At 38.9% G+C, this 12,046-nt stretch overlaps 1 protein-coding gene across 1 annotated transcript in view; it reads right to left on the reverse strand.

The window, feature by feature from the left end:
- Positions 1-12,046, reverse strand: part of pip5k1bb (phosphatidylinositol-4-phosphate 5-kinase, type I, beta b) — a 30,755-nt gene that overhangs the window by 13,710 nt on the left and 4,999 nt on the right. The window contains exons 2-7 of the mRNA XM_058069862.2: positions 6,031-6,130; positions 5,232-5,300; positions 4,122-4,252; positions 2,511-2,628; positions 1,031-1,183; positions 583-882 (exon numbers count right to left, since the gene is read on the reverse strand). Of these exons, the coding sequence (XP_057925845.2) occupies positions 583-882; positions 1,031-1,183; positions 2,511-2,628; positions 4,122-4,252; positions 5,232-5,300 (771 nt within the window). The 5' untranslated portion in view covers positions 6,031-6,130. The remainder of the gene's footprint in view (positions 1-582; positions 883-1,030; positions 1,184-2,510; positions 2,629-4,121; positions 4,253-5,231; positions 5,301-6,030; positions 6,131-12,046) is intronic.

Consider the following 12,046-nt stretch of genomic DNA (forward strand, 5'->3'; position numbering starts at 1 on the left):
TAAAAACACAATGTAATAATAATGGAATAACATGTAGAATCATGTAATTTTACAAGAGAAAAGTATTAACTTAGCAGTTTAGGCACAGTGGCTGTTGTCTCCCTGAAGACCTGCAATACAATCATCAGGCAATACTGATTAAATATTTAGTAAAAACATTACTGGTTACAAAAAGCTAGAAAGAAGCAACTGCAGGCAAGTCTTTTGTTCTTTTTACAGTTTAGGTTTGAATACAAATATTCGAGTATTAATGTAATAAAAGACAATTTGTGTCATTTTTTTAACCCGTGTAAAAATATTTTTATTTTTGCAAAAGTATTTATGTGTCATTTTCAGTTAAAATTGACTTTGAAAAAAATGTATTCATATTTTGTTTTCCGTGTGGCCTAATGCATGAATTTTAAGCTTCTGTACCCACAGCAAGCAACTCAATATTCGTTCATTCATTCATTCATTTTGTTATGACACCAGACCCATGTGCTCAAATGTTTTAAAGCAGGAAGAAATTACTTGTCTAAGAAGGAATTTTGATCATGCTGATGATTAAAAATCACCTGATATCCATGTCTACATTCCACCTACCCGGCAGTCTCTCTGCAGAGTCTTCATCAGGTTGTTGTACGTCTCTGTGTCAAAGTAAAGTCCTTCTTCATGCATGTCCTGGAAGTCCAGATCTTTGAAGGTGGGACATGCCTTCTCTCTCTCCTTCCTGGACGCTCGCCTCTTGTATGTGGATCCTTTCAGGTCGTATTTGTGGTGCATTTTGACCGAGCGAGGCAGCACATTGTTCATAACCACCAGCCGGATGTTGATGCCTCCTGACTGGATACAGTACAGTCCATAAAATTTGGGAAGTAGAGTACGTGGGTTCTGGTTCAGGTTCTGTGAGGTGAAACACACCAAGAAAGCAACAACTGGTTAGTGTAACATCAACATGTACGTACATTTAATCATGTCATGAAATAGTCTCATCTTTTATATCCATGTACATCTGCTAAGCAATATTATTATCAGAACTAGAATGCCTCACCATATAGTATCCAGGAAGTAATCTCTGCAGGAATTTAGCCTCCTTGTGCTGAACTGTTTTAATGATGAACTCATCATCAGAGGTCAAGTAGAAGAGAGATCCACTGGCTCCAGGGTTAGTCAGCTCAATCAAAGGCTCATTGACAAGTGAGTACTGAGGAAGGACAAAACACAAACAAATAACATTTGCAAGGTCAGCGGTCACAAGACAGGACCTAGGGCATGGACTCGAGTTCATCCTAAAGATGTTTGATGGGGTTGAGGGAAGGTTATTCCACACCCAACTCATCCAATCATGGGTTTATGGAGCTTGCTGTGTGCAGCGGGACGCGGTCATGCTATAGCTGCAATACTTTATGTGATAAAACTTTGCAGGAGAGTGTGTAGTTGAACCTTTCAACCTGTCAAGGAAATCAATCACACTACAATCAATACACTATATAGACCCTTGGGTCTTGTGCGGTATTTGATTCATGCAAAAATATATACCTGGATATACCTAAATAAGTGAAACAAAATGTTTGTAGTGGAGATATAGCAGGGAAGTGATATTCGCACAAAAATTAGATATCAGTTCATAACTGTATTGGATTTTCTGTCAATAATCATTGGTATATATTGGTATCAGTATATTGAATATCGCTAAGAGAGCCAGTATCAAGCATCTTTCGTTTGTACATATTGTGACAACACACTGGCTGAATCAGAAAAAGGAAGCCAAGCTCACTGAATAATCAGTGCTCTCCAAACAAGATATTTCATCAGCCGCTTAATGAATTACACAAAAAGCAGTAGCACTCAACCTAAAATGCCAGTATCAATGCACAATGACTTGTTTTCAGACTGCAGTGTGCTAGCTCAAGCGTATCACTAGCATAATGCACCCTACAAAAAGCACACTACAAAAAAGAAAACTGAAAAGTAGCACTTTGTGTTGGTACTTGACTATAATTGTATTAGAAGTCAAGACGTGCCTCCATCTTGTTTGAAAAAAATCAGCTTTTAGAGCCTTATTAAATGTGTTATCTGCTAAATTTGGTAAATGTTCCAGACTTTTTAATCCAGATGTCAGAGCTAAGGGGTTCTGGTTTTAATGTTGTGATTGTGGTACATTTGTGGTACATAAAGCTGCTGTTGGCATTCCTCTGAAACATCAATGTTTTGAAGGCAGAATAAAATGTTTATTCCCTATTTGTAAGGACATGGATAAGCGAATACATGAATACAGTCCTTGATAAAGGTGTCTATGTTTATTATTTGTACTGGTTCACTACGGGTTGTTCAACGGATGTTAGCTGTAGGTATCTTTAAATGTCAGTTCTCTGCTATCAAATTTAACTTAAGATGTCCAAATGTCTTAAAACTGTTACCTTCAAGTTGCTGGTGTACATGGAAAAAATCTGTCAATTTACATTTTACAATGATTGCATAAAACCTATGCATTGTACTGAACGAGTGGTGGTATGCCAGCAAAGACTTACCAGATAGTCGTCAGGTTTGATGCCAAACAAGTCCCTGAAGTAGCGAAATGCCAGTGGGGCATAGGTCTTGAAGCGGAAGTCAGGATAATGATGTGCAGGGGTCAGGTTGCTTCCCTCACTGAGATGGGGAAAGCCCAGGAAACAAAGGAAATATTTTTTTAATCAGGAAAACCTCAAAAGCATTTTAGTTAACTTTGTGACTTGTTGGATTGCATATAGTACAAGTAGGGGATCATTTAGGTCACCTTTGAGGAACAATGATTCACTTGTGCTGTTGACAAACTATAGTGTTCTCTTATTATAATACCAAACGTCCTTACTGAATACACAAGAGCAGGAGTGACGAACTTGAACACAACACAAAGACATGATCATCGACACTTGCATTGTCTTCAATGTCATGTGAGCTCTGACCCTTCTCAGCAATGTTGACCAATCCTGTTTGGTAACTAACCTAACCTGAATGTGAAGGAAACACATTCAAGAAGGTTATTGTGTCTAATGTTTTGCAGAATTCTTCCTTTTGTGAACCATTTTCCTCATGCCTAAAAGCCAAAACAATTGTTATATAAGGTTCTTGTCTTGTATAATGGTTGTAAATATGACAAACATTGTGTTAAATCGTATGAACCTCCTTTACGGCGGTTACATTGTGGCTGCTGTTGTACTGGCGTTATATTCTGTAAGAAGATCCAAGCTCCAATAAGGCCAGCTATGTAACACTACACCCGTGATGACTCTAAAGTGTAACGTGACTGCTCTGTTTAGTGTGCAATGACAACAATTGTTTGTGACACAAACGCCTCGCATGGAGACCATCGAGCAGCCCGTACCTGGAAATAATTCTTCCAATCTAATCATGCGTGTCTGGGTTTGTGTGCCTTTGTTTGCAGCCATGAATTTAAGTGTAACTGTGTACACAATGTGAAGCGTTATATCTCTAGTGATCTCTAGACTGACAAAACTATTAGAACCTCAAGAGAGGATTAAGCCACACATTTGACTTTCACAATGCAAAGCTGACTGGTTCGCCTAAAACTATTTAATTTTGCAGGGAACATGTCTGTGAGCTTCAAACATTTGTCCTAGTGAGGCTAGAACTAATTTGCCATAGTGAAGCCCAAACTAAGGTCAATATTTAGCGGTTGCTGAGGAGCTTGACAGTAAAAGGGTGTCAGGTGAGCCAAGAGCATATTTGCATAAAACTCAAACTCTCTCATTTGCATAGCCAGGTGCACCATAAAAGGGATACAACACTTTTCAAGGTGATCACTGTTATTGTTAAATCATATACTATAAATTAATGGCAATTAAAATATTTATCTTTTTTTTAATGAATACAGCACCTGTTTTCCACACAATTATACAGTGAAAGAAAAAAAGGGGACCTTTCCATCCATTCACTATGCAAAAGACCACTGTTGCCACCTACGCATGATCCACTTTAATGAAGCTTTATGATTCACCGGCTCTTTAAAAAAAATAACCCTGGGTTCTTAGGAACGTCTGGCTGCTATGTGTAAACTTTTCCATGGCAGTGTAATATAGAAATAGTTAAGTAAATGCATGCATTATGGCGCTTTAAACATACTAATGGGTGCAAGCACTGACCTGGGTAAAAAGACACTCTCCACCACATAGAAATCTTGCATAAGCACATCTCTGTCTGGTTTGGAGGTGAGGTTTCCAACTGTATAGCCAATGCCCAGCTGAATGGCTCCCTTCAAGGCCGATGACGTTGTCTTGATGAGAGAAAACAAGTGTGTTATTGCAGCCTGACACACGTGTGCCCATTGCATGTTGATGTTACAAATTACAATCCCCTAAAACTTACTTGTGAATTGCCAAAGAAAGGCTGAGGTTTAAAGACTATAATGACACAAGATATAATACAAATCTGCAGATTAAGTGGAACGTATAAATTTGTGATCGCAACAACAGTGTGTGCTCCCTTAGCAAGCAGTAGGGGTCATGTCGATCCTGTGGTAGTATTTTTTTGTTCAAGTTCTTTGCAGCTGAGTAGAAAACTTTTCAAGCGTAAGTTTCCTGTGGTGGCAAAGAACCAGGGAAGTTTAATACGACCACCTTCATCGTCCATTTGAAGCAGCATCCCACGGGACAGCACAAAGTCATTGGCTATAACAGAAAAGAGCCTACCCCTATCAATGGGGAGGAATGTCGAGTGTAACCGCTTGATTTAGCACCAAGAACCTCGCTGATTCACTCTAATATCTGCCCATATCCAGGGCAGCAATATTGGTATCATATCAGAAGTGAAAAAGTTGTATCAGGGCATCTGTGTACAAATAAACCATATACAAATAAATACTCTATTTAGCAGGACACATTTACAACTAATACACAAAACAGCAACTTGTCCTTAAGGGGCAAAGCACAAATAAATAAGCAAGTCTTGTTTTGCGTGGTGCAGGATAACCTTTGACTGCTTTTTATGTGAATGTGAACAGTGGAAGCCACTGTGAGGAGCCATGCAACAGCGGCAACAAAAATAGCTGACATCAGCAGTGACGTCCAAAGTGAAGTGTGACCAGCACTTGACTCTGATCGCTGGCATAAGAGTTGAGCAGGGATCATGACATTCCCTGCTCAATAAAAACCCATTTGTACAGACTCATGTGACTCAGAGTTGTTTTTAATATGAAGAAACAAGTTCAGATATGTCATGAAACGCTAAAACACAGCTAGGCTGAACTTTTTTACCTTCTTGTATGTTTTTTCCCTGTTGGTACTCCAAGCACCCCCAATTCCATTTTCTGTTGTGGTTGACATCTGAAAGAGTAACGTCACAGGCTATGGTAAGTCCAAAAAACTTACGCATCATCATATACTGTACAAAATGAAAGTACATTTTTAAGGTCATCTTGATTATCCAGTATGCCTGACCATATTTGGGGTAGCTTGATGACAAGCAGCTCTGATTGAGACGAGACAAGGTCACCAAGGGAACGTAGAAATCACAAGGTAGACAAAGTCCGGAAGACGCTGCTTTATTGCCTCTAATCCAAGACTCTAATCCAAGTCTTAAACAATAATACCAGTTGAGAGGAATTCTCAACCATTATTTGTGGTGTAAAGCGGTATAGTAGGTACCAGGGAAGAACCACTTATATTTTTTCCAACTATATTTTTTCATTTGATATTGTGAATTTCTCTTGGAGATGAATAAAGTATCTTGTTGTTACTAAAGGTTGTTGTAAAGTTACGTGTTTGATTATGTCAATCGCGCCATGAACTCCATTGCGGAAATGCAATTTTTCTCATTTCATTGTTTATTATTGTGTGACTAAGTGACTAGTGGTGTCATTGGCTTAACTTTTTGTGACCGTGATTTTGGCTGTTATTTTTTTAAATAATTGTATCAGTTTATTGTATCTTTCATGGTTGCTAACAACTGAACTGAACCTGAACAATGAGACACGTTTTCTGCCTAAAGTCAGCTGAGATAGTACAGAAAATGAATGCATGGATGGATGAATACATAAGACAAGATCATAATTACCTTGCTTAATAAAAAGCTGTGTCTTTAACATTTATTAAGGCAACATCTCTTGATCGCCAGGTTGAATGTTCATCCACAGTAAGGATGTATTGTCAGGAACCTGAATAGGAACACAGACACACAAATAGTGAATTACGCACAGTTGAAAAGCAGGGACATATTATACTCACAGCCTCTCAAGATGCCAACTTGCAGTATGGGTGGAGAGAATTATTTCCACTAAATCAGTGCCAACAGTTCATAAAGGAACAGAGCCGCAGATTGTGTTTTAATGAGATGTAGCCTTGCTTGCAGTACAGAACAATTCACACACTAGAGCAGCGGGTCACTGGCTTCACAGTTTCTGTAAATTTCACTGCACCACTAATTTTCCTTACTGTGTTCCTTTGTACATATTGTACAGGTTGGCTCTGTTGTAAGCTCTCTTATTGTTGTTCCTTTGTCTTGTTGTGTCCATGAAAAGTATGAACAGAATCGATGACAAAGGGCATCATTGGCGGAAGCCAACGTTGAAAGTGTGAGAAAATGTTGTCTTGCTGTTATCTGAATGAGCGAGTACTGCAATTGATGAGACTTGGAGTGAAGAGTAAAGGCTTGCAAGAATAAGAACATTTGGATTTTGTCTGATAAAGCAAGTCTGCAGTGGCCTCACCACCGGCATGTAAATGATACATTCAACTGCAGATCTTAAGAGCACATTTACTCCATTAAGCACAACTATTCCATGCATTTATAGCTGTACAATATGTTGTGGATTTAATTAAATTATATATTTTTTTTCAGAATACACTGAAGCAGATGTAAACAGAATGCAGCTGCAGCTCTTATCTGCTCTCTGCTTGCTATAAACAGATACATTACAAATGCATACATATTTCAAGTCCTCTTCTCTAAACTAAGTCCATGTTTGGTGGTGTGCATCATTCAGATCTTCAATACGAAACACTGCGACTGATGTAAGAAGATTTTAATACTGTGTGATCCATGGATCCAAGTGTATCACTATGAGGAATGTTAATAAGGCTGCAGGCCTGTTGAGCTCGCTGCTGTCTGGCCGCAGTGTCACGAGGCAGTTCTATAGTGCTCACTCTCACTAGCTTACTCACACCTGACCCCTCCACCCAGCCGGTGTGCACTCCAACAGACTGTTTCTAGAATAATCCATGAAAAGGCCTGTAGCTGCAGCAAACAACAGCAGGTCTGTTGTTCATCGCCACAAAAGACCGGCATACAGATAGAGGGATAGGTGGGATAGGTGGATGCATGATCTCAATTGGCCATTTGATTGTAATTATGTAACACTATGCAAACCAATTCTATAGTGACGCTATAAGAATAAACATCTCGCGTCTTGGTCAGAACTCTCCCGCCCTTTAATTACACACAAGTGCAGATCAAACAAAGTCTTTCACACCATATCTTCATTGCTTTTTCAAAGACAATGCTGCTGCTTCCATCCAGGCTTTATGGACGTCTAACAACCATTCTTTCACCAAGGAGTCGTGACAAGGAAATATGTGCTCAGAGCAGACATGGACCGTCTGGCATGACAAAAATGCAATTATTCGGAAGTGTCCAAAAATCGACACTACCTCTCTGGTCAGACGATAAGTGCTGTTTACAAGGAGACAAGAATGACATAGTTTGCTCAAACACCACCAGGATAAGTGGAAGTCATGTTTTCATCATTACTTATTCATTTACATGGAGTACACAAATATTACCTGAGCAAATTTCATTTGCTAAGACATTTTGCCACCTTTATTATCTTCGCCAGTTGCCATATATTTATTGCAATGGTGGGCTTAACTTTCATGGAAATTATAAAAATTGAGGGCTATGCACAAAGTGGGTATCTATGAATGATTACAATTTGGGTCTGCTGTATTCTTGCTGCATAACATTTTTTTATGCAGCAGTAAGTAGCAAACGCTGACATCAGGCATGAGAGGTGCTCTACTAGGTTCTCTCACCAGAACACGGATTTTACAAATAGGTCCAGTTCTTTTTCAGTCTACAGAGACTATTGGGTTACTGTAGCAAATGGGACACATAATGCAGAATCAATACTTGACCAGAAATGCAGATTGGCTTTTACTGGGCTTCCGTGACCTTCACCACCTAAGTCTGTTAGATAAGATTTCTGGCCTGTATTGAACACAGTTATGAGGGCTTAGTTTGACCTTGAGATGGCAAACGGCCTCATCAAACCAACCGCTTCGGTCACTTGATTCTTAAGATCTTTGCATCAAACCAACTTTAATTTATTTATCAAAAAATAATAAAGTTCCATGGACAGCCTGCATGGCCAAATTAATTATTCATTCATTAATTTTCTACCGCTTTTCCTCACAAGGGTCGCGGGGGTGCTGGAGGCTATCCCAGCTGTTTTTAGGCGAGAGGCGGGGTACACCCTCGACTGGTCGCCAGCCAATCACAGGGCACATATAGACAAACAACTATTCACACTCACATTCATACCTATGGACATGGAATTTGGAGTCGCCAATTAACCTAACATGTTTTTGGAATGTGGGAGGAAACCGGAGTCCCCGAAGAAAACCCACGCATGCACGGGGAGAACATGCAAACTCCACACAGAGATCTCCTAGCTGTAAGGTCTGTGCGCTAACACCAAATTAATTAGTTGTGTAAAATAAATCATTACAACACAGCTTCACCAAACACAGAGCACCTCCTGACGCAGACAAGGTGCATATTTAGTGTGGGCAATATTTTATATTTCTGTCATCTTGTGTAAACACTTGTCACTGTTTGGTCTGTCAGTGGCTTAGTTACCCTGTTGTGGAAAATACAATTGTCCCTTCTGTTACAAATCACACAGGAAGCAACACGCTACTGTGTGTGGGCTCCACTCCACTGGAAAGAAGTCATTTCTCATTATAAATAATATTAAATTATGGCTAGTCTTACAAGTCTTACAGTTAGGAGTCTTAACATTTTCAACCTATGGTCCCAACTTTTGGTGTTCAAAGTGATCATTTATGTTTATAAATATGCATTACATATGCACTGGCATGTTGTAATCAAAGCTAAAGGTGGTCCAAGAAAATATCATAAGGTGTAACCTTTTATTGTCCTGGCACTGCCAAACTATAGAGTATATACAACATAGGTCTTTGGGTCTTTCCTCCAAGAGACAAACTGTGCGACATCCTTTGGGTGGCATATGTCTTAATATTACACACATTGGTGGGCTGGGATAGTAATGTATGTTTGTTTTGCCATATATTGTGCATATCACTTTTCCAACAACAGTGCAGAGGGAAAATGTATTGTTTGGATCCTCGTTTGTTTTTGTTTGTCGTTAGTAGGGTTGTAAAAACAAAACATTTATTACAAAAATGTAAAAACAAGTCAACCGATATTTTGGTGGAGGGATGCCGTATGTATGTACAAACAAAGAATAGATTTTGGCGAGGATCTGGAGAAAATGAGGAGGAAATGTGGACACAGAAATGTATTTTCATTTGCCGCCATATTAGGTACAATAAAGACGCAACAATTTAAGTTTAAGTGGCACCAGTGAAACATCATACTCAAGAGTCTAGGATAAAGAATTGTACAGACTGTCCATTTGTAACGTCTCATATCACCCATGAACCAGGAAGTAAGCTGATAACGATTGAATAGATGAGCAAGCACACATTTGTTTTTCAGTTTGGTTAACAATTCAGCCTTTGCAGACATTCACGCTCTACTGAGTGTCCTTTTAGTTTATAGCATGTCAATGTAGCCATTTATTAACTATAATATGGAGGTGGAGAACTAGGATAGGAAACAGGACGAGGTGCAGGAAGAATTATTTGAAGGACCTTTAAGTACCACTAATCTTTGTTTGAACATAAGCAAGCGTTGTTCCTGAAAGCAAACAGTGTAACCTCAGTTTTCGTCGTTACTTTGTTCCAAAAGGGTCTAAAACCGAATTGTACAAAAACTAAAGCAATTTTTTCCATAGGAAACAATATATATCCATTGAATGTCTTGATTAAAAACTCTGAGGCAGTGGCGATGAAAGAAAGGAGGAGACCCGATATTTTAGTCTTTCGTTAGGGGTTATTTCTTGAATTCAATAAAGTTTTTTAGCAAAGTGTTTGTACTTGTAAAGTTGTGTGGTCCCATGGTGGGTTATTCTTCATAAAGGGGCGACAGAGATGGTTGACAATGACTTCTGAGTCTGTGGAATGATACATGGACAAATGGAATTGTTTGTGTAACATTTTCATTTGAGTTTGCCAAATGAGCCTTACAAGATGTCATACTAACGTGTAAACTAAATATCAGGAAGTTTGCCGTTTGGTGTCTGATGGCTGAATAAACAAACAATGCTGGGAATAGTCCATCCATATCTTTATTAATACCACAGGAGTCAACATGCCAAAGGGTAAAATACAACAGTCATATTTTATATATGAGGAAAAAGCGGTAGAAAATGAATGAATGAATGAATGAATAACCAAGACAGTCAGCGTACAGGAACTAAGGCAAAATCTTGGCAAACAAAATGTGAAAAAAATGTTAAAAAGCAAACCATACGGGACGTTCAAAAACTGAGGTTGCACTGTATCCCTTTTTCAATAGTCATTGATCAAATTGTTATTTTTGGATTGGTTGATTTGTATCTAATAGTTACATATTCAAAACTATCTATCTGTATATTAGAAACATTGTGTCAAGAATGGAGCATACAATGAATACTGAACCCCTGTCACAGCCCTTGCAGACCTGAATGTGCTGCACCTCTATTGTTCCATCTCTAAACACCATATTGCATGCCACCATTATGTGTGTGACCTTTACACGATTAGCAAGAGTGTTGAGCTTTAACAAGTGACATGAGCAGATAGAAGGTGAGCTGGGAGAATGAGGAAGACAAACAAATGTTGTATCCATTGTAGTCTTTAGCTGTTTGCCTCCCTTACGCTATGGCAAATTGGAACAAGACATCATTTTATTCATAGCTAAGTCACTGTAGACAACAGGCTCCACTGTGTAGCCTGCACTAATAAGGACAATGAGTCTATTTTTTAACAAGTACAATCATGCATAGTAGATTCACTGACTGCACGTATTCTGTTGGTGTAAGGCAAAAAAGACAACAAACCCTGAGAGAGATGCCTGTGGATATGCTATTCTGAGTTCTTCTTCCCACTGTCATTCTGCTGGAGTGGCAATGAAGAGGAGGAGGCTCATTCAGCAAGTCACATGAATCCACCCAAGGACAAAGGGGGGGAAAACATTGAGACATACAGCCAGAAAAATAGGGACAACGTCACCTAAAGAGACATACTGTACTGACACAAAAGAAAATAGCTATAGAGTGGATTAACTGTATATGTTAACCGCCAATGACATCAGTGACATACTACATGCAAGTTGGCCTCAGTTGCTAACGTGACATGCAAAAACATCATGTCAAACATCATATACCACCAATGATATGAAAGAGGAACAAAGAACACCTTAGTCTTGTTTATGACTTACAAATATTATTGTGTGATACGGTGACATTTTTATTCTGTTGCAATTGTTGCACTGACAATGCACAAAAAACACAACAAAGTCTAAAAAAAAACCTAAACACAACAGGAGTTAATCCTTTAGTTGCTTATATGACATGTAATGTCTTGCGTGATGTCATGCATGATGACTTGTATGAACTATGCGACTTCACTGGAATATTTTCACAGGAAAGTCTTAAATGTACAACTTTGGAGAAAAAAAAACCTTCAAAAATAAATGTGAATGTCATGCTGATGTTCATTTTTTAACCCTCTAAACTTGCCTTTACCAAATGTCTTCCTTCCTTTAACTTTACCTTGTTATCCATGTGTACTGAGCCCCACTGGGTGGGCCTCTGTTAGCCTTATCATTGACACGGCAGTAGAGCAGAAGGTGGGTTTGTGGGCTAAGCAGGACCAAAACAAGCAACAGCAACAGAAGCAACAACAACAAACATAGCGACCACCGAATAATTTGAATATTTGCAACGCTG

Source organism: Doryrhamphus excisus, linkage group LG3 (assembly GCF_037039965.1).
Source record: "Doryrhamphus excisus strain RoL-2023G ecotype Guam linkage group LG3, RoL_Dexc_Guam_v1.1, whole genome shotgun sequence".
NCBI classification, from domain to species: Eukaryota; Metazoa; Chordata; class Actinopteri; order Syngnathiformes; family Syngnathidae; genus Doryrhamphus; species Doryrhamphus excisus.